A 26,358-nucleotide genomic window follows, 5' to 3' on the forward strand; every position below is an offset into this window, starting at 1 on the left:
AGGCGGATTCTTAACCACTGCGCCACCAAGGAAGCCCCAATATATGTTTGAAGTCAATTTTTTAGCTCCTTTGCATTTCTAAAACAAGTCAAGATAGGCTTCCCTGGTGGCGCAGTGGTTGGGAGTCCGCCTGCCGATGCAGGGGACGTGGGTTCGTGTCCCCATCCGGGAGGGTCCCACGTGCCGCGGAGCGGCTGGGCCCGTGAGCCTTGGCCACTGGGCCTGCCCGTCCGGAACCTGTGCTCCGCAACGGGAGAGGCCACAGCAGTGAGAGGCCTGCGTACAGCAAAAAAAAAAAAAAAAAAAAAAGATAGTCTTTATTTTACAAATAGTGTAAAGGCAGTTTATCAGAGACAACTCACGTTTCCTCTAAATAAGTAACATTGGGGCTTCCCTGGTGGCGCAGTGGTTGAGAGTCCGCCTGCCGATGCAGAGGACACGGGTTCATGCCCCGGTCCAGGAAGATCCCACGTGCCGCGGAGCGGCTAGGTCCGTGAGCCATGGCCGCTGAGCCTGCGCGTCCGGAGCCTGTGCTCCGCAACGGGAGAGGCCACAACGGTGAGAGGCCAGTGTACCACAAAAAAAAAAAAAAAAAAGTAACATTGAACAAGTCTTGAGTGATAGAGCTCTTAAAAATCTAACTTCAATATCAACTTTGAAAGCCACGCACCTGATATCTTTTTTTTAATTTCATACTTTTCCAGTATGTAAAATTATGTTATATAAGAATTTTATGTAAAATTCATTCACACTTTTTTTTTTTACTGTGAAGGAGTAATGAAGCCAACTAATAAACGTCACTCCCAGTATAAAATGAAAGCATCCCAAAGCATAGGTCTGCATGTTGAAGGAGGTAAGCAAAGTCAGATAACAAATAGCAAGAAAAGAATAAATGCAAAATTTAAATTATCTAGTGATATGATTTTTAAACAGTTGCAAATTCTTAGCGCTCTAGAAAATTTAATATATACTTGAAAAATTTTTAAAAATACAGCCATCAGATTTGTGATTCCTCCCAGCAAAGCACTTTTTTTTTTAACATCTTTATTGGAGTATAATTGCTTTATAATGGTGTGTTAGTTTCTGCTGTATAACAGAGTGAATCAGCTATACATATACATATATCCCCATATCTCCTCCCCCTTGCGTCTCCCTCCCACCCTCCCTATCCCACCCCTCTAGGTGGACACAAAGCAGCGAGCTGATCTCCCTGTATTATGCGGCTGCTTCCCACTAGCTATCTATTTTACATTTCGTAGTGCATGTATGTCCATGTCACTCTCTCACTTCGCCCCAGCCTCCCCTTCTCCCTCCCCATGTCCTCAAGTCCATTCTCTATGTCTGCGTCTTTATTCCTGTCCTGCTCCTAGGTTCTTCAGAACCTTTTCTTTTTTTTTTTAGATTCCATATATATGTGTTAGCATGCGGTATTTTTCTCTTTCTGACTTACTTCACTCTCTATGAGAGTCTCTAGGTCCATCTACCTCACTACAAATAACTCCATTTCTTCTTATGGCTGAGTAATATCCACTGTATAGAAGTGCCACATCTTCTTTAGCTATTTATCTGTCAGTGGGTTTGCTTCCATGTCCTGGCTACTATAAATAGATCTGCAACGAACATTGTGGTTCATGACTCTTTTTGAATTATGGTTTTCTCAGGGTATATGCCCAGTACTGGGATTGCTGGGTCATATGGTAGTTCTATTTTTAGTTTTTTAAGGAACCTCCATACTGTTCTCCATAGTGGCTGTATCAATTTACATTCCCACCAACAGTGCAAGAGTGTTCCCTTTTCTCCACACCCTCTCCAGCATTTATTGTTTGTATATTTTTTGATGATGGCCATTCTGACCGGTGTGAGGTGATATCTCATTGTAGTTTTGATTTGCATTTCTCTAATGATTAGTGACGCTGAGCATCCTTTCATGTGTTTGTTGGCAATCTGTATATCTTCTTTGGAGAAATGTCTATTTAGGTCTTCTGCCCATTTTTGGATTGGGTTGTTTGTCTTTTTGATATTGAGCTGCATGAGCTGCTTGTATATTTTGGACATTAATCCTTTGTCAGTTGCCTCGTTTGCAAATATTTTCTCCCATTCTGAGAGGTGTCTTTAATGGTTTCCTCTGTTGTGCAAAATCTTTTAAGTTTCATTAGGTCCCATTTGTTTATTTTGTTTTTATTTCCATTCTCTAGAACGTGGGTCCAAAAGGACCTTGCTGTGATTTATGTCATGGAGTGTTCTGCCTATGTTTTCCTCTAACAGTTTTATAGTGTCTGGTCTTACATTTAGGTGTTTAATCCATTTTGAGTTTATTTTTGTCTATGGTGTTAGGGAGTGCTCTAATTTCATTCTTTTACATGTAGCTGTCCAGTTTTCCCAGCACCACTTATTGAAGAGGCTGTCTTTTCTCCACTGTATATTCTTGCCTCTTTTATCAAAGATAAGGTGACACATGTGCATGGGTTTATCTCTAGGCTTTCTATCCTGTTCCATTGATCTATATGTCTGTTTTTGTGCCAGTACCATACTATCTTGATTACTGTAGCTTTGTAGTATAGTCTGAAGTCAGGGAGCCTGATTCCTCCTGCTCCATTTTTCTTTCTCAAGATTGCTTTGGCTATTTGGAATCTTTTGTGTTTCCATACAAATTGTGAAATTCTTTGTTCTAGTTCTGTAAAAAATGCCATTGGTAGTTTGATAGGGATTGCAATGAATCTGTAGATTGCTTTGGGTAGTATAGTCGTTTTCACAATCCAACAAAAGCTCTTTTCTTAAGAGGAAGGAGGAGTCTGAGAAGCTTCTACAGCCAGACAAACAGTACTGATAAATGTTTCCTCATGATCTCTCTCAGTTAACTACTGAAGATCATTAAGTATCTTCTATTAATTCATAACTTATTCATAAAATTATAAAGCTTTTATAAATATCATCTAAACAAGTAAGTAACTTTATATGTGCTACATATTGCTTCTGTATTAAGGTATACAGAAATGGACTGGATTCAAGCAACTTGCCAGTTTCTCAGAAGTTCCTAGTTTCATAGAAGTATATGCACAAGTAAAAATAATTATGATCAAAGAAAGACTCTAATGCATAGTTAAGCTACAGTGGAACATTAGTGTTTGTTTAGTATTTAGTTCCAGCTCCAAACTACTATAAATAAGACATGAGACACCAAACAAACTTACGTAATACCAACTGGTACTAGAAGACAACAGGGCTTTTTCCCCCTCCCCTGGCAAACAGTTATTTTATTGTGCATGTTATGTTTTCAGAAAGCTGAATAATCTTTCCTCTGAGCTTTTAAAATTAACACATAAAACATATCAGTGTATCTTTAACTGAAGATTTGATGGGAAGAAAACATAAAATCCCAAGACATCTTTTGTACACAAACAAAACAAAACGGTAAGGATAAGAAACAGTTCACTAAAACAACACAAAAACCTATCTAATCTAATAATTTCATGTTGAATTTATAAAACATTTTAAGATAGCGCTCTTTATAGTTAGCTCTGCTCTCTAGGTAAGTGAAGACTTTTATGCTAGTAATTTTTATTTACTCCTCATCATAATTAACAAGTTGGAAAAACTGAATTTAGCAAACACATAAGTATTTCTAATCTCCGGCTTCTAAAACATTGTCTCTAATTCTAAAAATTTAACTTTCAGATATCCATTATATACTTAAGGAAAGCCAGACTACATAGTTGAGATATTACTTAGATTTCTTACTGCTATAAATCCACTATCAGTGGTTGCCAACAGTTAGAAGGGAGGGAGGGTCTGACTGCAGGGGAGCAGCACAAGGGAATTCTTTGGGGCACTGGAATTGTTCAGTATCAGTGGTGGTGGTTGCAATAATCTAGTCATGTGTTAGGAATGAAAATAAATACATGTATAGGTTCTTACCAGCACTATTCACAATCGCCAAGAAGTGGAAAAAGCCTTAATGTCCATCAACAAGTGAATGGATAAACAAACTGTGGTATGTACATACAATGCAATATTATTCAGCCATAAAAAGCAATGAAACATGCTATAGAATGGATGAATCTTGAATACATTATGCTAAGTGAAAGAAGCCAGACATTAAAGGTCATATCATATGATTCTACTGATATGAAATATCCAACATAGATGAATCCACAGAGACAGATAACAGATTGGTGGTTGCCAAGGGTTAAGGTGGAAGGGAAGCAGAAACTGTTTAATGGATAAAGGGTTTGCTTTGGAGTCATGGAAATGTTTTGAACTACTTAAAAGTAGACAGATAGAGGTAATGATTGCACAATACTATGAATGCACTAAATGCTACTGAATTGTTCACTTTAAAATGGTTAATTTTATGTTATATGAATTTCACCTCAGTAAATTATATACATATACACATATATGAAGCTTCGCAGAAGCAACATGATGACACTAATGATGGTGCTAATGAAAATGATGATGATGATGCAGTGGTAGCGATACGTGCTTCCAAAAAACCTGGGAGGGCATAGTATCTGCCTTCAACATACTTAGCATGTATGGTATATACAGAACACGTGGAACCATTAAACACAATCACTTAAAAAAAAAAAAGAGTTCCATCCCTCTGCAAATACAGTCACAGTATAAAAGGAAAAACAGATTCTCATTTGACCAGAAAGTCTTGTTTAAATGACAAAACTTTAAAACAATTTCAGTAAACCTTTGATATCACAGTTACTGACATTTGGCTTTGACAGCTGTCAGGTCATGAAACTCACCAAGAAAGTGAAAACATGGCCTTGTCTGGAGACCATAAGCTGTTGGTGATGGTGGGGAGGGAGACCTTGTCATCAACATAGGAAAGAGCAACTCTGATGGGTAACTGCTTCCCAAATGCCAGAGCTGAGTTATATGTCATCCAGATCACAGGACATTAGAGCAGAGGGCCAGAACTCATGCCTTCATTCATTCAGCAACTGGCATCTTCTGTGTGTCATTTACTGTGCCAACCAGTGGGTACACAAAAAAGAAGAAAACTCAGGCCCTAAACTTCAAAATATCATTGTTCAAATTTAAGCCTCATGAGAATGTGGAAAAACGGAATTCTGGCTGGTAAAGTAAAAATTAGTACAACCACTTTGGAAAATAATGTGGCAAAATCTAACAAAGCTGAACATATACATGTCTTATAACCTATAAATTCAATCCAACATACATATTCAACAGAAATGTGGATATATCTTCCAAAAAAAACTTGTATAAAAATGTTCATAGCAACATTATTCTTTACAGCTTCAAACTGAAAATGATCCAAATATCCATCAACACAGTAGCCTGGATAAATAAATTGCGGCATACTCAAAGGAATACTGTACTTCAGTAGTTCTCAACCAGACTCTGCCCGCCTCCCCAGGGGACATTCAGCAACATCTGGAGACATTTTAGGTTGTCATAACTGGGGGGCGTGCTACTGGCATCTTGTGGTTGGGTTCAGGGATGCTGGGAAACATCCTTTGATGCACAGAAGAGCCTCCCCTATAACAAAGAATGTCAATAGGGCCACGTCTGAGAAATCCTGGCCTACAGCAATGAAAACAAACTAGACTACATACACTATATGGATAAACACAAACATAATGTTGAGCAAAAAAGAAGCCAAAGAAAAGAGCATATGTATGGTTCCATTTATATAAAGCTCAACATCAGGCTAAATTAATCCCTGGTGTTTGTAGTCAGGAGAGTGGGGATTGAAAGGGTCCTGAGGAGGACTTCAGAAACACAAGCAATGTTCTGTTTCTTGAACTGGGTACCCGTTACCTGGCAACATGTGTAAATTCATTGAGCTGAATGGTTAAAATGTGGACACTTTTCTTAAGTATGCTATTCTTCCATAAAAAGTTTGTTTTAAAAAGTATTCATAGGACTTTATACCACAAAAAGGGAATTTTATTGTATGTAAATTTTAAAAACAAAAAATTTTTAATGCTTTCCTACTACAAATCAGTTAAAATTCATTATCACATGGGTTAATATTTCCCTGAAAAATTTCTCCTTTGGAGTCTGAGAATTCCAAGTCCTAGCTATCCCACTTGCCAGTTGTGTTGATCTTGACCAAGTTACATTTTTCACATTTATATCTTTTTAAAATTACAGAAGCAACAGACCTTATTTGCAACAGCCAGGTGAATACAAACAACAAACAGGCATAAAATATGAAAAACCCATCCTACCAATCCTTCTCAGACCTAACCACTCTCAACACTTTTCTGTTTCCATCTAGACTTTTTCCTCTAAGTATGTACAAATAGCCACGTTAACAGAATTCAATGTTTAACTCTCATGCATTTATAAAAGCAAGATCACACTGCATACTACCCAGCAACTTTTTAAAGTTTAATATATGTGTAAATCTCTACCAGGGAATACAGAATTACCATATTCTATTACAGAGCTACCCAGTGTTCCAATGTATATACCATAACTTATTTAATCAATCTCCTAATTATGGTCACAGTTAACAACTTAAACTGGAAACAACTTCAAATAATGCTTTAATAAACATCAGAATATGCTTACATGATCACTTTTACACAACTGATGCTCTCCAAAATAGTTGTACCTATACTCCACAATCATAAAATAGGGCTTGCTTCACCACTCTTTTACCATAATAATATATCATTCTTTTTAACCTTTGTTAGACAGCTTAGAGAATTATAGACATGACTTCTTGATTTGTATTTTTTAATTACTGAGGTTAAGCATCATTCAAAATGTTTAAAGGTCATTTTTTAAATGTCTTCTGTTAATTTTCTTGTTTATATCCCTTGTGGAGGAAGGTATATAATCACATTAAGCTTCATCTTCCTCATATGCAAAACTGAGCTAACACAACTTGTCTCATAGGATGACTGAGAGGTCAAATGAGAAAATGGAATATAATCAGGGATTGATAACTTGGGCTGTACATCAAAATCATGTTGGAGAGCTTCAAAACAAACCAAAACTATCACCTGCCCAAAATCCTAGAAGATTGAGAATTAATTCCAAGCAGGGCAACCTGAAGCCTTTTTAAAGAAATCCACAGGTGATTCTAAGGTACACATCAGCAAATTAGAAAATAAAGGTCATTCCTTTTCCGACATGTTACCAAATATGTGTTCTCTTTTTAGATATACACAGAATCTCTGCCACTGGACTCAACATTTCTTAGAGTTGGAAATTCTACTAAAAGCAGTCTTCTACTACTTTTCACTCCCTAGACTGATTAGAACAGCTGAAAAAAAATATTTTCAGTTTTTATGTGCAGTTAAAACTAAGGCCCAAAGTAAACATTCGTATTTACAAAGCACATTATGTAAAAGGGCATTGTGCTTTGGCTGATTATTACAATAAAATCTCATAATTTATCTTTCTACATTTCAAAAACATGCATAATTTTATACTACACTATTTCATGTATACGATAGATGACATTTATTATTGTTTATTGGGAAATTTCTTCTGAACCAGAATGTATCAATACAAGAGAAAGACATGTTCACACATGGTAATTAAGCAATAATCAAAAGAAAGCATCTCCACAGATGGTGCTGGATAAGCTAGATACTCATATGGAAAATACTGAGCTCACCCCATATGTAAAAATTAACTCAAAATAAGTCATAGACCTAAACATAAAACCTCAAAAACTATAAAATTTATAAAAGAAAACAGGAGAAAATCTTCTTGACCTTAGAGTAGGGCAAAAATTGTTTAGAACACACACACAAAAACATATATATAAAATCTTTAAAATATAATAAACTAGAAACTTCACCAAATTTAAGGCTTCTGGTCTTTGAAAGATACCACTAAAAAACAGATGCAAACCAGAGACTGGAGAAAATAAGCTAACAAAGAATTTTTATCCAGAATACATAAAGAAGTCTTACAACCCATAATAAGAAGTACTTCAATTTTTAAATGGACAAAATAATTGGACATTTTACAAAAGAATACATATGAACAGGCAATAAACACCAAAAAATATGCTCAACATCACCAGACATAAGGGAAAGGCAAATTAAACTACAGTGAGATGCCACTACACACCCACAAGTGATGATAACTGGAATTATCATACACATTTTTAGTGAGAAAGTAAACTGGTGCAAGCGCTTTGGAAAACAGTTTGGTGATTTCTTATTAAGTTAAATATACACTTGCTTACAAACTAGCAATTCCACTCCTAGGTATCTACCCAAGAGAAACAAAAACATGTTCATACAAAGACTTATACATGAATGTTCATAGCAGGTTTATACATAATAGACCCTGCAAGCTAGAAGTAATCCAAATCTTCATCAACTGGTACATGGATAAACAAATTTTAGTATATTGATATAATGGGATACTGGAATACTATAATGGAATAAAAAGCAATGAGCTACTGAAATAAGCAGAAACATGGATGAATCTCAAAAACATTCTGCTGAATGAAAGAAACCAGATACAAAAGAGTATATAGTGTAGGATTTCATTTACATGAAATTTTAGGATATGCAAAATTAATCTGTAGTGACAGAAAGCAGATCAGAAATTGTCTGGGGGCAGGGTGAGCAGGGATTGGTTACTGACTACAAAGGGGTACAAGGGAACTTTTGAGGGTTATACAAAGTTCTACATCTTGACTGTAGTGACTGTTACACAGCTGTATACGTTTGTCCAAACTCATAAAACTACACTGATTTTAAAATGAACCCAGGATTTGTTTTAATCAGGTATGGTAAGACACAGACATGGAAATAACTGCCATGAAGGAAGAAATTTATACTCACAATTCCCTGGAATTAGGAAGAATGCCAGACCACAACAGGCCACAGGGGGAAGCACCAGGGTGGGTCAGGAGGCAGAAGGAATGGGAGGAAAATGGGGCAAGAACCTTTATTGTGGTTTTCACAGGGAAAGAATGGCAAAGTAAACAAGCTAAGCAGGTTTAGGATTGGCTAGTTTGAATAATTTCAGTGGTCTCCATGGTACAGAAACTGCCCCTAGTTGGCTGGTACCTGGCCCTGGGGTGATTAGAGCAGGGAAGTAGTGGCCCAGGAGGGTAAGAGCTCAATATAGGAGGTAGTTGGAGGGTACAACCAAAGGAGGATCGGTTGGTTTGCACATGAAAGGCACACTTCTGGAGGAGTCCTTTGCTATCTCTAGGAATTAGCTAGCCCGAGAAGGGGCAGTTGAACATTCAACTCATTAAACTTTGAACCTTCCCTCTTATGTAAAAATTATAAATTTACTGTCAGTGAGGTTTTAGCTACATCCCAAGTTTTGTAATATGGCATTTATTACAATTCACTTCTAATTATTTTAAAATTCCATTTAGGATTTCTTCTCCTTTGACTCATAAGTTGTTTCCATAACTGTTCTATAAATGTTAGAAAAGAATGTGTTACCTCCGGGCTTCCCTGGTGGCGCAGTGGTTGAGAGTCCGCCTGCCGATGCAGGGGACACGAGTTCGTGCCCCGGTCTGGGATGATCCCACATGCTGCGGAGCGGCTGGGCCCATGAGCCATGGCCGCTGAGCCTGTGCGTCCGGAGCCTGTGCTCCGCAACAGGAGAGGCCCCAACAGTGAGAGGCCCGCATAATGCAAAAACAAAAAACAAGAAAAAGAATGTGTTACCTCCAACTTCCAATTGCAGATTTCTATATGTCCATTAAATCAAGTAAGTGTTGACTGTGTTTTTAAAATCTTTTTTATTCTTAATAATTTTTTTTTCTACTTGGCCTTCAATAATTAGGACAGGTATGTTAAAACTCACCTACTATAGTAAGTGTATGCATTTCTCCTTGACAATTTCTGCTTACATATTTTCAAAACATATCAAAACTTCTTGGTAAATTAACTTTTTATTATTGTATTTATCACTAATAATTTTTGTGTCTTAAACTATTTTATCTGGTATGACTGGAGCTACACCAGCTTTCTTTTGGTCTTCTAGATATCTTTTTCTATCTTTTTGCTTTCAATCTTTCTGTATTGGTGTACTTGGGTATATATCTTAAACAGTAGCATACAGCTGAATTTAACTTTTTTCCAGCCTATCAAATCTTTGTCTTAACTGCATTATTTAGTCTGCCTTCACTTAATATGATCCTTTTAATAACGCTGGAATTTATTTCCACTAGTACATTATTCTCTTTCTTTGCACTTGTTCTGTGACTTGTTTCTTTTCCTATCCTTTCATATATTTTTTTCTATGTTCCATTTCTTCTATTAATTTGGAAGTTACATACTTCAATTTACCATGTAACCTTGAAATTTTAACATGCATACTTTATACTTTATTATCTTCATCCTCAAAAGATAAAAGAACCATAGAATGTTTTTTTTTTAATTAATGTATTTATTTTTGGCTGCATTGGGTCTTTGTTGCTGCATGCGGGCCCTCTTCAGTTGAGGCGAGCGGGGGTTACTCTTTGCTTTGGTGCACGGGCCTCTCATTGTGGTGGCTTGTCCTGCTGCAGAGCATGGGCTCCAGGCACACGGGCTTCAGCAGCTGTGGCACACAGGCTCAGCAGTTGTGGCTCACAGGCTCCAGAGTGCAGGCTCAGCAGTTATGGTACACGGGCCCAGTTGCTTGGCGGCATGTGGGATCTTCCCGGACCAGGGCTCAAACCCATGTTCCCTGCATTGGCAGGCGGATTCCTAACCACTGTGCCACCAGGGAAGCCCCCTAGAACCACAGAATGTTTTAATTCTACTTCATTCTCTCCATCTCAACTACCCTCTCGCATGGTACTATTTTCCAATATTTAAGCTCTGTTTGACATGCCTGTTGTTTTTATACTACCGATATCTGTGTAGATTTACCCACGTGTCTCATTTTATATTGTCCGTTTCTTTTTCCTTACCATTTATTTTTTTAATTGAAGTACAGTTGACTTACAATGTTGTGCCAATCTCTGCTGTACAGCAAAGTGACTCAGCTTTACACATACATTCTTTTTTTAATGTTCTTTTCCATTATGGTTGATCCCAGGAGACTGGATATAGTTCCTTGTGCTATACAGTAGGACCTTGTTGTTTATCCTAACCATTTATTCTTGCACTGCAAACATTTTTCTATTAGTGGTATTCCCTCACCTTTTGTTTGTCACATATATATGTATATATATGTTAGACTCTCAAACAAGTCTCACTAGATATCAATTCTAGGTTGATATTTTGTCTCAGCAGCACAAAGCTATGTCAGTGGATCCTTTGGAAAACAAAATGGCAGTTCTTCAAAATTTTACACATGGAGTTACCGTATGACCCAACAATTCCATTCCTAATATATGCCCAAGAGAAATGAAAACACGTTCACACAAAAACTTGTACACAAAAGTTCACAGCAGAACTATTCATAATAGCCAGCCAAAAAGTGGAAACAACCCAAATGTCTATTAACTGATGAATGGACAAATATGATATACCCATACAATGAAATATTATTCATCAATATAAACGACTGAAGTACTGATACATGCTGTAACATGAATGAACTTTAAAAACATAGGCTAAGTAAAAGAACCCAGTCACAAAAGACCATATATTGTACGCTTTCATTTATATGAAATGTCCAGAACAGGCAAATCTACAGAGACAGAAAGTAGATTAGTGGTTGTCTGAGGCTGGGGGAATGTGGGTGGTAGTGGGTAGGGTAATTGAGAATTACTGCTAATGGGTACAGGGTTTCTTTTCTTGTGATAAAAATGTTCTAATATTGGGAAGTCCCTGGCAGTCCAGTGGTTGGGACTCCGCTCTTCCACTACAGGAGGCCCGGGTTTGATCACTGGTCAGAGAACTAAGAGCTCACAAGCCACGCAGCATAGCCAAAAAAAAAAAAAAAAATTCTAATATTGATTGTGGTGATGGCGGCATAACTTTGTGAATAAACTAAAAACAACTGAATTACACACTTTAAGTATGATCACTGGTCAGGGAACTAAGATCCCACAAGCCATGCAGCACAGCCAAAAAAAAAAAAAAAAAATTCTAATACTGATTGTGGTGATGGTGGCATAACTTTGTGAATAAACTAAAAACAACTGAATTACACACTTTAAGCGGGTCAATTATAAATTTATAATTTATATAAAGTGTAAATTATATCTAATGAAGCTGTTACATATTTTTTAAAAAATAGCAGACACATTTGCTAGATACAAGCACAAGAAATGAGTGATACAGCCTATATTAACTAGCTTTTTTAGAAGCTTCTAAAACTGAAGATCACAGCTACAGTTCTGGTACAAAGAACCACTTCAGCATTCAAACATCAACATCAGTCCTCAAATTTCCAAGGACGATTTATTGTTTACAAAAATTTCACTGGCTTTCCAAGATATTCTGATGCATACTAAAGTTTGAGAATCACTGAAGTAATCTAATAATCAGCATAAATAGAAGCTAAATCCATTAGGCGAACAGTTGATGGACAACTTTAAAATGGAGGAATCAGGCTCACACCACCTGAACCTGCTGATCAACCTTAGCACCACTTAAAGTGGGACAACCATAGGTTATGTGCTTCCTGATAAAATGCAGTAAGAAGTACACAGCGCACCTATGAAGTAGTCTCAGGAAACAATACAAAACAAACAGGAAACAGAAACAAAACAAAACCCTGTACCTAAATCCAATCAAGTCTGAGATCTAACTCCCAATTTAAAGAAAATAAGGTGGAGAGAGGAACAAGGTAAAGGACACAGTGAAGATGAAATCAGATCCAAATCCAAATATGCAATATTCTACAGACAAATTAGAATCCAACTTCAAACTCTAAAAAGACATTTCTGAGACAATCAGGGGAAACTGAACATGGACTGAGTATTAAATATTAAGGAATCACTGTTCATTTCCAGGAATAATAGTAATCGTTTAGAGATTCATACTCAAGTATTCATGAGTGAAATGACAGGATTTTTGGAGTTTACTTTAAAATATTCCAACAACAAATAATAGTATTAATATTTGAAATAAGTTGGGAGGAGAATGAAACAAATAAAAAGAAACAAAATGTTGATAACTGTTAAAGATGGGTACTGTTATAACATTCTCTTTACTTTGTGGTTTGAAATATTTCATAATTTTAAAAATTTTTTTAGGAAATCCAGGTTAAGTACTGGTGCACTGATACATTCAAATCCCATTCAAATGACAGTAAATGAAGTGCGTGTGTGTGTGTATACATATATATACACACATGCACACAAATATATACATATATACATATATATTTAAGACAGAGAATATGAGAGGAAAAATTTCAAGCATAAAGAGACCGCAATAAACATTTGAAAGATGAAAAGTAGCAACTAACTTTTCAAAAACATAAGCAGCTACAACCTAAATGTCAATAAATGTCTAGGAGCAACCCAAGGATTCATCTCCTCAGAGCCCCTGAGAAGCAAAGGCCTTGGAAACGTAAGGCCCTTTGGAAGGTAGAGGAGAGACAAAGGAACAAAAAGCATATCCTCCACAGGATGTCAAAATGTCCTTCATCCTCTCTCTTAACCCACTCCTTATGAATAACAAATATTTATTTTCTTGGGAAACTTGTCAGAGTTGCACCAGCCTCAGGGCGTCTCCAGATTGAAAGGCCCATCAGTATAAACCAATGAATTTTTTTAAAAAACAAAGGTACAGGTACATCACTGTGAAATTTCAGAACAAAATAAAGAGAAAACAGAAAATTCCAAAAGCTTCCTGGGGGCTGAGAGTTATAGCTCCAGCCTTTTCAGTAGCAATATTGGAAGACAGAAGACAAGGGAGCAATACCTTCAAATTTCTGAATTAAAATGATTCTCAACATAGAACTGTGTATCTACTAGATTGCCAACCAAACATAAAAATAGAATAAACACTTTTTCACACGTGCGAAGTCTCAAAAAATTTATCTCAAACAATCATTCTCAGGAACCTCCAAGAGGGATAGGCAGCACCAAAACAAGGGAACAATCCAAAAACGAAGAAGTCATGGAAGCCAGTCTACAGGAGATCCTAACTTTTAAAGTCAAAGGAATTTCCAGGAGGAAGGCAAAGGAAGGCTCATCATGTTGCTGTGGAGCAGACCTACAGGGCAAGCAGTACAAACTAGAGCCAGAGAAGGGCAGATGGTTCCAAGATGGACATATCCAGGAGGAAAAAATATTAATTATCAATTATCTAGGGACTTCCCTTGTGGTCCAGTGGTTAAGACTCCACAATCCCAATGCAGGGGGCCCAGGTTTGACCCCTGGGCAGGGAACTAGATCCCACATGCCGCAACTAAGAGTCCACATGCCACAACTTAGGATCCTGCATGCCACAACTGAAGATCCCCAAAGACCCCACAGACCACAACTAAGACCTGGCACAGTCAAATAAAGAAATAAATATTTTGTTAAAAAGTCAGTTATCGACTAGGTTTAACTAAGAGAGACAAGTTGTTTTGAGAGGTATTTTATGGAGCTGTAATACTTAGCTAAAGATTTCAAAGAAAACAGGGCAAACCAAAAAAAGAAAAAGAAAAAAAGGCAATTAACTCCAAGAGATAAGTAAAAAAAAGAACAATAAGACATAAAATATATTTAGCTCAGCAGTGAACATTTATAATACAATAATATAGTTAACTTTGATTATCTAAACTAACCAAAAATTGTAATATTGGAAGAATGAAGAAGAAAGGGAAGGGTATGCATGAGTGTGTGTATATGTGTGCATGTTTAAGACCTAAATCTTTACCAATACAAGAAATTAATGTCTAAGATGAATAAATTTTTTATAAAACAGTCTATTCATATTATTTATAAATATAAAAGCAAATACTTAAACAAACACCAAACAATTAAAAAAGCAGTTACATCTAGGTTCAGGACTGGGTTGGAGGAACTTACTCTAAGTAAATTCCTGCCATAATGTTGTTGAGCTGGGGGCAAAAAATTCAACACATAAATTTAGAGTCAGATTCACAAGTAAAAAGCTTGTCTAGCTAGCCAGTCAGAAGTTCCAAGGGTCCAGGAGCCACTTATGTCATAGCGGTGCATTAACATGGGGTTTTACTGTCTAATGTTTAAACTATGTTTAGGTATTTCTTTGATTATTCACAAATAATATTTATTATATTTCTGCATTCTATAAATGTATAGTACATGTTTTATATTCTAAAGTAATTAGGAATTAATAGAAATTAATATAAAACTTAATACAAAATCCCTATTTGTGGGAATCATATCACTACTCGATTTCATTTACCTTCTCATTAACGTCACAACCTGTAGTTTCTTGATATAAATGGAAAACTTTAAAAATTATATAACAGACCACAACAGGGTGGGAAAGCAGGCCAAAAAGATGCAAAGAGCCTGACAGCTGCATCCTACAAATCAGATCATAACAGTATAAACTGAAACCCATATGCCCTTGAAACCAACTCTGCCACTCTATTAGGATTACACTAGGGTGTAATCTCTCTGGGGTGACTTGGGATAAAATGCCATTGTGTCAAGGGATACTATATACTGGGCAACGTGAGTGCAAGGAAGCAGATCCCTAGAGCTCTGGCTGTGTCCCCAAAGGGCCAGGTTAAATTGTTGCTCCATTTCCCCATAAAGCCTACTTAACAATCAGAAGGTCTAAGGACCTAGTATGCTCAAATGGAAAAGAAATTCCATGGTACCACAAAACCTCTTGTGTTCTTCAAATAAACTCCCACTACCAAAAAGAATACATTACTCAATGGATAAAAGATAAAAGAATGAGTTCATTTACTCATTCTTTTATCCATTCAGCATATAGTGAGTACATCAGAGAAGACTCTGTGTACACACACATACACACACACATATTCTGAACATGAAAAATGGTAGGAAGGGGAAGTATGAGGTGTTACAAGAGATATAAATAGAGAATCTAACCTATTTCTGGAAAATCAGACCATTCTCGCTATCTTAAAAAGATCAAAATAACAATGAAATTTTCCTTTAAACTGGTAAACATTGATGTCAAAGAAAAATGTGCTCAAAGTACAGAGAAATAACTACTTTAGACAAACAACCCAAAACAGAAACATCCTTGGTTAAATGAATTAAAATTTTTTCAATCAGTGACTATTTTTATTCATTCACTCATTCATCAAATATTTACTGAATGCCTTCTGTGAGTCAAACACCAGGAATACAGCACTGAACAAGTTAGACCATGGTTGTGCCCTATGGAACCTACAGTCTAGTGAAGTATATAGGTCCATAAAGAAGCAATTATAACCCAAGAAAATAACTGCTTTGATGGGAAAACATGGTTTCTATTGTAGCCTTAAGAAACATGTGTTGGTCTGAGAATGGACTTGAGGATATGGGGAGGGGGAAGGGTAAGCTGTGACAAAGCGAAAGAGAGGCATGGACATATATACACTACCAAACATAAGGTAGATAGATAGTGGGAAGCAGCCGCAGAGCACAGGGAGATCAGCTCGGTGCTTTGTGACCGCCTGGAGGGGTGGGATGGGAAGGGTGGGAGGGAGGGAGATGCATGAGGGAAGGGATGTGGGAACAGATGTATATGTATGACTGATTCACTTTGTTATAAAGCAGAAACTAATTAAAAAAATAAATAAATAAAATAAAAATAAAAAATAAAAAATAAATAAAATAAAATAATTGAAACCAAAAAAAAAAAGAAACATGTGTTGTAGCCATGTAATTTCAAGCAGTGTACAAACATGAACCAGAATATTCTCAAGAAACATCAAGTAGTCTGATTCAGAGCCCACAGCTAGAGAAAAAATTAGAAGGAAGACTGGAGAGAATAAACTGAGGGATGAGGGAGTGTGGGAAAGAATTTTAACATTTGAGAGACTACTATGCCATTTAATCCTCAAAACGACTCTAAGATGGTAGGTACAATGGACGATCTCTTCAGCATCCACTCCTCCACTGCGACATGCATACACCACAGCACCTTTAATGACGACATGATACTGCTTCCCAAAGTTATATATACAGGAACCACTGGGGCAAGGATCTGAACCCAGGTCCATTACAGTAAGCTACAACTCTAGAAGAGGCTGACATGACAAGCTGAGGAGTTTGGACTTCGTTTAAAAAAAGGTTCTGGAACTCAAATGTCTGAATTTATATCTTAATTATATCACTTACTAAATGTGTGAAGTCCTAAACTTCTCTGTGCCTCTATTCTCTCATCTATAAAATAGGGATAATCAGACCTACTTTATAATAAAGCTATTGTGAGAATTAAATGAATTAATACGTGTAGAGCACTTAAAGCAGTGCTTGGCACAGAGAAATCCTCTATTAAGCAACAGGGAGTCAAAGGAGATTTCTGAGTGAATTGATCAGAATTATAGTTTAAGAAAGTCAATTTAGCAGGATACTATAGAGGGGAACACACACGAAGTGGGAATGTTATGGCAAATTTTTATGAAAAGCATTAAAGGTCTAAATGAGATGATGGCAGTGGAAAATGAAAAAGAACTAAGATGTTGCAGAATTTGAATCAATAGGACTTAACAAATGACCAAATGAGGCAATTAGAGGAAAGAGTAAAAGATGATTCTCTGACTTGCAACTTGGTAGACTAAGAGAATGGTAGTGCCAGGAACAGAAATAAGATTGTGTAAGACTAGTTTAGGACTCCTTTTAATAAAGAAGATTCTACACAGGGAGGGGGAAGGATAAGCTGGGACAAAGTGAAAGAGTGGTAGTGTATATATGGACATATATACACTACCAAATGTAAAATAGCTAGCTAGTGGGAAGCAGTCACATAGCATAGCACAGGGAGATCAGCTCAGTGCTTTGTGACCAGCTAGAAGGGTTGGATAGGGAGGGTGGGAGGGAGGAAGACGCAAGAGGGAAGAGATATGGGGATATATGTATATGTATAACTCATTCACTTTGTTATAAAGCAGAAACTAACACACCATTGTAAAGCAATTATACTCCAATAAAGATGTTAAAAAAATTAAAATTAAAATAAAAAATAGGGCTTCCCTGGTGGCGTAGTGGTTGAGAGTCCGCCTGCCGATGCAGGGGACACGGGTTCGTGCCCCGGTCTGGGAGGATCCCACATGTCGCGGAGCGGCTAGGCCCATGAGCCACAGCTGCTGAGCCTGCGTGTCCGGAGCCTGTGCTCCGCAACAGGAGAGGCCACAGCAGTGAGAGGCCCGCATACCGCAAAAAAAAAATTAAATTAAATTAAAAAATTAAAATTAAAAAAAATAAAGAAGATTGTTATGTTTTACATGGGGGAGTTTTTTTTTAAACAAGTCTCTCCTAAAAGATAACTTAAACTCATCAAGATTTAAGACAATAGTTATTATATTAGTAAGAAATGAGGTCCAAGTTTTATAAGTTGAATATTAAAGCTGCATTTTTTACAAAGCTATTTTCTTTCAATAAACATGGTTCCAAAAAACAAATCTAATACCACTACTTAGAGATGGAAAAGCAAATCAAATTAACAATAAAAAGCTGGGACAAAGTGAGAGAGTGGCATGGACATATATACACTACCAAATGTAAAATAGGTAGCTAGTGGGAAGCAGCCGCATAGCACAGGGAGATCAGCTTGGTGTCAGAAACTAACACACCATTGTAAAGCAATTATACTCCAATAAAGATGTTTTTAATATATATATATATATTTGCATTTCTTATTGCACAATTAGACTTAGAACCAAATATTGATTTCATTAACATGAAATTAACTTAAAATTCTCAGCTTCTCACTTTAATAAGAAAGATACGCTCTCACAGGATTCTCTGTAAAGAATATTATAATTTCTATCTCTAATATAAGATTAAAAGGTACAATTTATGAAGGGGTGTTTTTATTTAATTAAAAAAAACTTCTGAATGAACAAATGTTTAAAAATAACATTAAGTAAAAACTTCTTAAGTATGATTCTTACAAACATTGATAATATTGAGAAGCTAGCCTTTAAGAACTTCAGAAGCTCAAAATGTGACACTAAATCAGAATACTGAAAGTGAAAAGATAACGCAGCACTACAGATTGCTACCCCTACAGAAATAGAAAGCTTTAGCAGTGAAGCCATTTCCTCCCTTTTCATTTAATACACATCTCACTCTTTCCCCCAAACATGCCCCCTCAAAAAAAAAAAAAAAAAAACCATTAAGATCACCAGTTATCTCCAACTTGACAACTCCAACTATACTTTTCTGTTTTTGATCTCATAAGACCTGTCAGCAACCAGCATACAAAACAATTTATCACTCCATCATTTTTAAACACTTCCCTTTCTGAGCTTTCCTAACGCCACACACCACAGGCCTTCCCCCTATCTCTCTGGCCATTCTTTCTTTGTAGACTTTCCTCCCCCACATCTGTAAATTTTAGATTTCCTCAGTACAAAACCTATTCCTTCCAATTCTCTACCTACATACACCCTTTTCCTAGATTATCTCACCCATTCCCTTAGTTTTAACATTGACCATTGATTCTAAGGCCAAGTTCATTATCTCCAGGCCCAAGCTCTACTGTGAACTCCAGATATACTTTATTAAACTGACAAATAAATATCTCATTAGCAATTAACACTAGACCAAATGTCCAAAAAAGAACTTCTGACTCTTTCTGCCCTTAAAATTATTTAATATATCATTCTACAAATATTTACTGAGCACAAGCTCAGGCACTGTGCTGTATACACTGACTCACAATGTGAACTTGAGGGAGAGAGATGATAAGTTGTAAAAAGAACTATGAAGGATATAAACAGTGTGCTCTGACAGAGAATAGGGGAGAGAGCTGCTACTTTTGATGAGGTGTTCAAGATAGGCCTCCACAGTATCATAGTCTCTCCTTCGAAAACGGCGTCTACCTAGCTGCTCAAGCAGAAACCTAGGCATTTGTTCCCCACAGATAACCCATCATGTGGCTTACAAGGTTCTAACTCCAAAATACACCTTGAAGTTGAAGAGGGCTCTCAAGCAAGCAAAGAAGAGAAGTGTGGACAAGTAATGACAGCTGTGATAGATGTCACAGAAGGAAATACAGAAACCTATGGAAGAAAATTACAGTGAAACCAAACTCAGGGAGAAATCAGAAATGGCTTCCTGGAGAAAGAATAATTAGGATAAGCCCAGACGATCACTACAAAAAGCTAAACAAAAAGGTATATAAAACTATGCCAAAAACAAAGAACAGCACAGCATGGCACATCCCAAAACCTAAAACAAATCCAAGGTGATAAAATAATAGAAAAGGAAGGAGATCAGATTAAGACAAGGCCAGAAGAAAGCAACAAGTTATCAAAGATTAATGAGATCAGATCATGTCAAAGGGCACAGAAGTCAACTTGAAAAGTTTTCCACTGGCTAAATATGGGACAATTTGACTGTAATGGATTAAAACACATTAAAATCCAAGAGGTGATGGTAATACTAAAAAATGATAATTAAAATGAAAACCTTCATTGAACTCATCATAAATTATTCTCAAAAGTGATAAACTTTGATGTTGACTTTCCTGTAGCAAATAACCAAATAAGTAGTAAGAGAAAGTTCTTCCAGGAAATAAGTGCAGAAGGAATTAAAGAATCAGAATATTACCATTTGCATCCCCTAACAAGATAATGAATTCAGGCAATAATCAACAAAAGATGCTAAAACCATTAGTGAAGGGTGAACTTTATAATGGAAGAATAAAGCTGATACCACCTGAAACCACTAATCAATCTTAGCAGCACTAAAAAAAGGGACAACCAGGGCTTCCCTTGTGGCGCAGTGGTTGAGAGTCCGCCTGCCGATGCAGGGGACGCCGGTTCGTGCCCCGGTCCAGGAGGATCCCACATGCCGCGGAGCGGCTGGGCCTGTGAGCCATGGCCGCTGGGCCTGTGCGTCCGGAGCCTGTGCTCCACAACAGGAGAGGCCACAGCAGTGAGAGGCCCGCGTACCGCAAAAAAAGAAAAAAAAAAAAAAGGGACAACCCGACATTACATATGGAAACGAAGTATACTGCAAAATCTGTGGAATATTTTAATTAAAAAAAAAAACTGAACCCGAATCTAGTAAAGTATCTAACCACCAGTTTTCAGGAAAGAGAGAATAAGTTATAGCAGTGGTTCTCAAACTTGAGCATTCAGAACCACCTGGAGGGTTTCATTAAAACAGAGATTGCTGGGAAGGAGTGAATTAAAGGAAACCATTAGAGAGCAAACAGGCAAATAGACAATGTGGGAAGATTCATAGGAAAAATACCCAGTTTAAAAACAACAAATGCTATTTTTAAAAGGGAGGGGGGGAGGCCGTTGTAGAATAAAAATTACTTAAGACACATAACAGCAAATTCAATATGTAGACTGATTCAAACAAACCTACTGTAAAAAGACATCCTGAGACAACTGAGAAAATTTGAATATAGAGTAGTAGATAATATTAATAGATATATAAATTAATAATAGATATACAGATACATAGATATATATATTTTTTTGGCTGCATTGGGTCTTCATTGCTGCGCACAGGCTTTCTCTAGTTGCAGCGAGCCGGGGCTACTCTTTGTAGTGGTGCACGGGCTTCTCATTGTGGTGGCTTCTCTTGTTGCAGAGCATGGGCTCCAGGCACGTGGGTTTCAGTAGTTGTGGTACGCGGGCTCAGTAGTTGTGGCACACGGGCTTAGTTGCTCCGCGGCACGTGGGATCTTCCCGGACCACGGATCGAACCCGTGTCCCCTGCATTGGCAGGTGGATTCTTAACCACTGCGCCACCAGGAAGTCCCTAGATATATAATATTAATAGATAATATAAGAGATAGTAATAGATTAATGGTTATGTTAAAAAATGACCTTATTAAAAATAATTAAAAGGTCAAGACTAGATGTTAAGGAGTTTGGTCCTAAACTGAATGGTTTTATACATAAGCATGAGATCATCACAGTAACAACTTCTGGTTGTGAAAGCCATGCACTAAAGCACTGCATTAACTGCTCAATATGACTTATCTCTTTGAATCCTTCAAATACCTCTGTGTTGTGGAGATTTTAAATTTTATATCATTTTGCCTGCTGATCGTGATCAGAATTAGCATTTTTTTAAAGGATGAAGTGTTGAGAATAGTATGGAGAAAGGCAAGAGTGATGACAGAAAGACCAGTTAAGAGGTTGTTAACTGATACAGACAAAAAGAGCAAACATTCATGTATTAGGAATAAAATAAAAATGCAGAAATTGTTTTTTGAACAAAACATGAATTATGTCCTACAGATATGTAACTCTAAAACAATCTTCTTCGTCAAATTAGGCTTCTTTCAAGAACTTTTTTTTGAGACTTAGTTTATTTATTAACACATCGCAGTTTAGTCTTACCTTCACTAATATACCTCATGACAACCCTGCACAGTTGCCATTATTAACATCATTTTTAGATGAAGAGAATTTTATTTTTAAAGCAATCATTTTATATGTACTGCAGTTATTAGACTTACACTTAATTCTTACTTCCCCTGGAAAGTGGCCTGATGGAGAAAACATAAAGCAGTATCTTCCCTGTCTTTCCCAAATTACTGTTTTAGTTCTATATATGATTAAAATAATATTCTCCCTGTGATACCCTACACACTTATCTCTAGCTCAAGAACCTTAGATAGGACAAAGCACCAGAAACCTATAAGGTAAGGGACTTCAGACTGAATGGAAGGGGGTAATCCCTGACCATCTTTTTCAGTGGAGTAACCATGAAAAACAATAGCGAAAAGCTCCTAAGGCTCCTCTATTTCAGGTCTTTCCTACCCAAGAGCCCTATTATGGCTTATGACTACTGGGCCTCGTATATTGTTTACTCTAGGAACTGACTCTTACAGGCTGAGCTATAGTTAGTTGCCAATGGCTGTGTCCAAGCCTTATTTAACAACTTACACTGACTAACACAAAACAAAACCAAAAAAGTATACTCGAAAGGAAACCATGGTATACTGGAATAAAAACTAAATTTTAGTCTACTCAAAAACATGAGTTACATAAAAAAATGCTAAACACCGTTTATTATTTGGGAAATGCAAATTAAAACCACACAAGATACCACTATACCCATTAGTATGGGGAAAAAAATCTAAAAAAGAGTGGATATGTGTATTAATATATGTATAACAGATTCACTTTGCTGTACACCTGAAACTAACACAACATTGTAAATCAACTATACTTCAATAAGAAAAATTTTTAATAAATAAATAATAAAAATAAATTTTTAAAGAGACTCCAATATGGTTAACATAGTATATTTTATGTTAGGTGTTTTTTACAATACAAAAAAATTTTTTAATTTAAAACATCAGACTAATAATATCTGGATTTGGAGAGAATCTGGAGCAACTGTAACCTCATACACTACTAGTGTGAATACAAATGGTACAACTACTTTAGAAAAGTTTGGCAATTTTTTAAAAAAGTTAAGCATACACTTAGCATATGACCCAGCAATCTCACTCCAACAGAAATGAAAATGTATTTCTGCATAAAGATTTGTTCACAAATGTTCAGAGCAGCATTGTTATTACAGCCCAAATCTGAAAACAGCCCAAAAGTCTGCCAACCAGTGAATGGATAAACTGTGGTATACCCATACAACGGAACACTATTAAGCAAAAAAATGGAACAAACTACAGATAAGCACAACAACATGGATGAATCTCAAAATCATCACTGAGTTAAAATAGCCAGACACAAAAGAATATCAACAGTATGATTACATTTATATGAAGTTCTAGAAAAGTCAAAACCTCTGTCATTAGACAAAAGCAAGTCAGTGATTGCCCTGGGTGAGAAGGCATTAAGAAATGATAGCAAAGGGGCATGAGGGAATTTTTTGGATGATGGAGTGTTCTAAAACTTCATTGGGGTGGTGGGTACACAACTGTATACGTGTAACAAAATTCATATAACTATAGACTTCAAATGGCTCAATTTTGTTGTATGTAAATTATAGCTCAACGAAGGTGTTAAAAAAAAAAAAGATTGGGTTGATTAAATTTGCAAGTTACTAAGTGTGTGACATTACCCAGTTTTCATTTCCTCACATGTACACTTCTACACATTTTTCCATATTGTATTGCAGTTATTGTGCTTACACATAATTCTTACACATAAAAAGGATCATGTAGTTATCTATACTGCTACTTGCCCTATCTCACAAGGTTGTTGTGAAACATCACATGAGATAACTGATGAGAAAGTGCTTTGGCAACTCTAAAGTAGTATTACACAAACATACAGTAGAGTTCACATTTTAAAAAAATAAACTTTTTTTCACAAGAATAACTTGAGATGCTTGGAAACTTGGGTACACCAAAGTAAATCTTTACCCAGAAACAGAAAACCTATTCAAATGTCACCTTTTTAATATCCCTCCTGAACTTGCTTTCTACTAACCCTTGATTTACTGGATGGCTCAATGTAGTACTATCTAGACTGCACTTTCATTTTTCAAAAGAAAAACACTAAAGAAATCTTTAAAGTCATTAGATAAGCATGGCAAGACATTTATTTCCCAGTAGAAAAGACCAAAAGCTAGATAACTTTTACTAAGTACTGTTCCAAGATGTTCACCACTGAGATTTTTCTTCCTCTAAAAGTCGAATTTCTTTCCATTTAATACTTCAATTCCACAAGTTACTGAATGTTTACTAATGGGACCTGCATTAGCGAGAGTGAATAATTTTAAGATTATCAAAACCTTTTCAACCAGTGTGGTACACTCATTTCAGACTCTGGCTATTGCAAAATTTAACAGATACTCATCTCTTCCTACTACAACTGTACAACTGGGCTCTATTCTATTCTACCAGATTTGAGTGATATCTGACATTTAGCCTAGTTACATTTACAAGTTTCCACACGGCAACAAGTATGAAGGCTTTTTGAAAGACAATCTCTTCTTCAAATGCAGTTTCGAAACTAACTTTTACCTAGAATTCAGGTTTATATTCTATTGTCTTACAATTTTTAAAAGTTTTTCTGTTAGCAACAGGTACAGTAACCAAAAATTAACAAAGCCTGTAATACCACAAAATATGTTGCTATCGTTCTCAATTTTTAAAAAACTCGTTTTTAGTAACAGTTCCAAGGGGATGGTCAATTCTACGGCCATGCTTCATTTGATTCAGCGCAGCTTCATTCTGGTCAGTAATAACCTCAACCTCCTAGGTTTCACATTTATCCTTCGGCAACATTAAGGCCACTGGGTCCGGTATCTGCACACCTCCAATTTAGGTTTACAAGAAATATGAAAGACTGCAGCTTGCCTACACGCTCCTCCAGCGTTCTCTACTCCGAAGGTTGGCCAAAACGTGCGGCTCTCTCCACAACAGCAACCAAGCTGGAATGGAGCACCCAGAGGACGACTGGCCGCGGGGAGGAGGGGAGAACTTTTCGGCCCGGAGGACGGCGATAGAGGTCCAATCCAGCCCGCGCCCAACTCTACGCGTCGCCAGGAAGGCGTGTGGACCCTAAGCTCAGGCCGTGATGCTGGGTCCGGAGGGGCAGAGCAGCGCGTGGCTGCCGAGCAGGACGTAAACAAACAGACCCGGACGAGGGGGAAGGGGCAACCGTGGGAGAGGGGGGTAGGCGAGAGAGGACCTCGCTCAAACCCTCCAGCGCAGGTCTGCAGCTGCCCGGCCCCTCCCGACCGCGGCCCTGATCCCGGCCCCGGGGCGACGCTGCCGCTCAAGCGTAAGCACCGAAAGCCCCACCGCCTCTAGAAGCCGAAGCCCACAAGGCCATCGGCTCCGCGCCCCTCGCCGCTAGCCCCTCGCCCTGCAACGACCTACCTGAACGCGCAATCCGGGTCCCTCGCGTCCCGACCGGGCGCGCCCAGACCGCTCCTCTTGCTGAAGAGCTTCTGGAACAGCGTAGGGGCCATGATGGCCACGGCCAGGCCGGGGTCGCTCCACAGGGCACTCACCAGGCCCCCGCTCTTAGAGCTGCCCCGCCACCCTCATAGGCGCCTCAGTCATATGACAGAAATTAGTCACTTCAAACGGCCACGGCGCGCGGGGCGGGGCGCGAAGCAAGGCCAGCGTCCATTGGCTGGCTGTGAGCCGCATCACGTGGCGGCGCGCGGAGCAGGGTGCAAGGCGGGGCCGTGGGGAGGAGCTGGCGCCCATAGGCTGGCCAGTGGATGTCCTCACGTGGCAGCTCACGGGGCGGGGAATGCGCGGAGAGGAGGGGCGGGAAATTGGGGTGGCTGGGGAAGTGAAGGAGGAACATTCTCCGGTCACGGTCCTTCTCCGTGACGCTGTTAGTTGCTACCTTAGGCTACAGCAGGGTGCCGCGGGGACGACGCCAGGGACTTTGGAGTGTAGAAACCTACCGCTTCCGGCACCCACGACAAAG

At 37.8% G+C, this 26,358-nt stretch overlaps 1 protein-coding gene across 3 annotated transcripts in view; it reads right to left on the bottom strand.

Moving 5' to 3' along the window:
* FNIP1 (folliculin interacting protein 1) overlaps positions 1-25,963 on the bottom strand; it is a 129,886-nt gene extending 103,923 nt beyond the window's left edge. For all 3 annotated transcript variants that reach the window (XM_081232443.1, XM_081232444.1, XM_081232442.1), the window contains exon 1: positions 25,794-25,963. In XM_081232443.1, the coding sequence (XP_081088569.1) occupies positions 25,794-25,885 (92 nt within the window). In that variant the 5' untranslated portion in view covers positions 25,886-25,963. The remainder of the gene's footprint in view (positions 1-25,793) is intronic.
* Positions 25,964-26,358: the final 395 nt, after the last annotated feature.

This window comes from Mesoplodon bidens (assembly GCF_964165515.1).
Source record: "Mesoplodon bidens genome assembly, chromosome: 4".
In the NCBI taxonomy this organism is placed as follows: Eukaryota; Metazoa; Chordata; class Mammalia; order Artiodactyla; family Ziphiidae; genus Mesoplodon; species Mesoplodon bidens.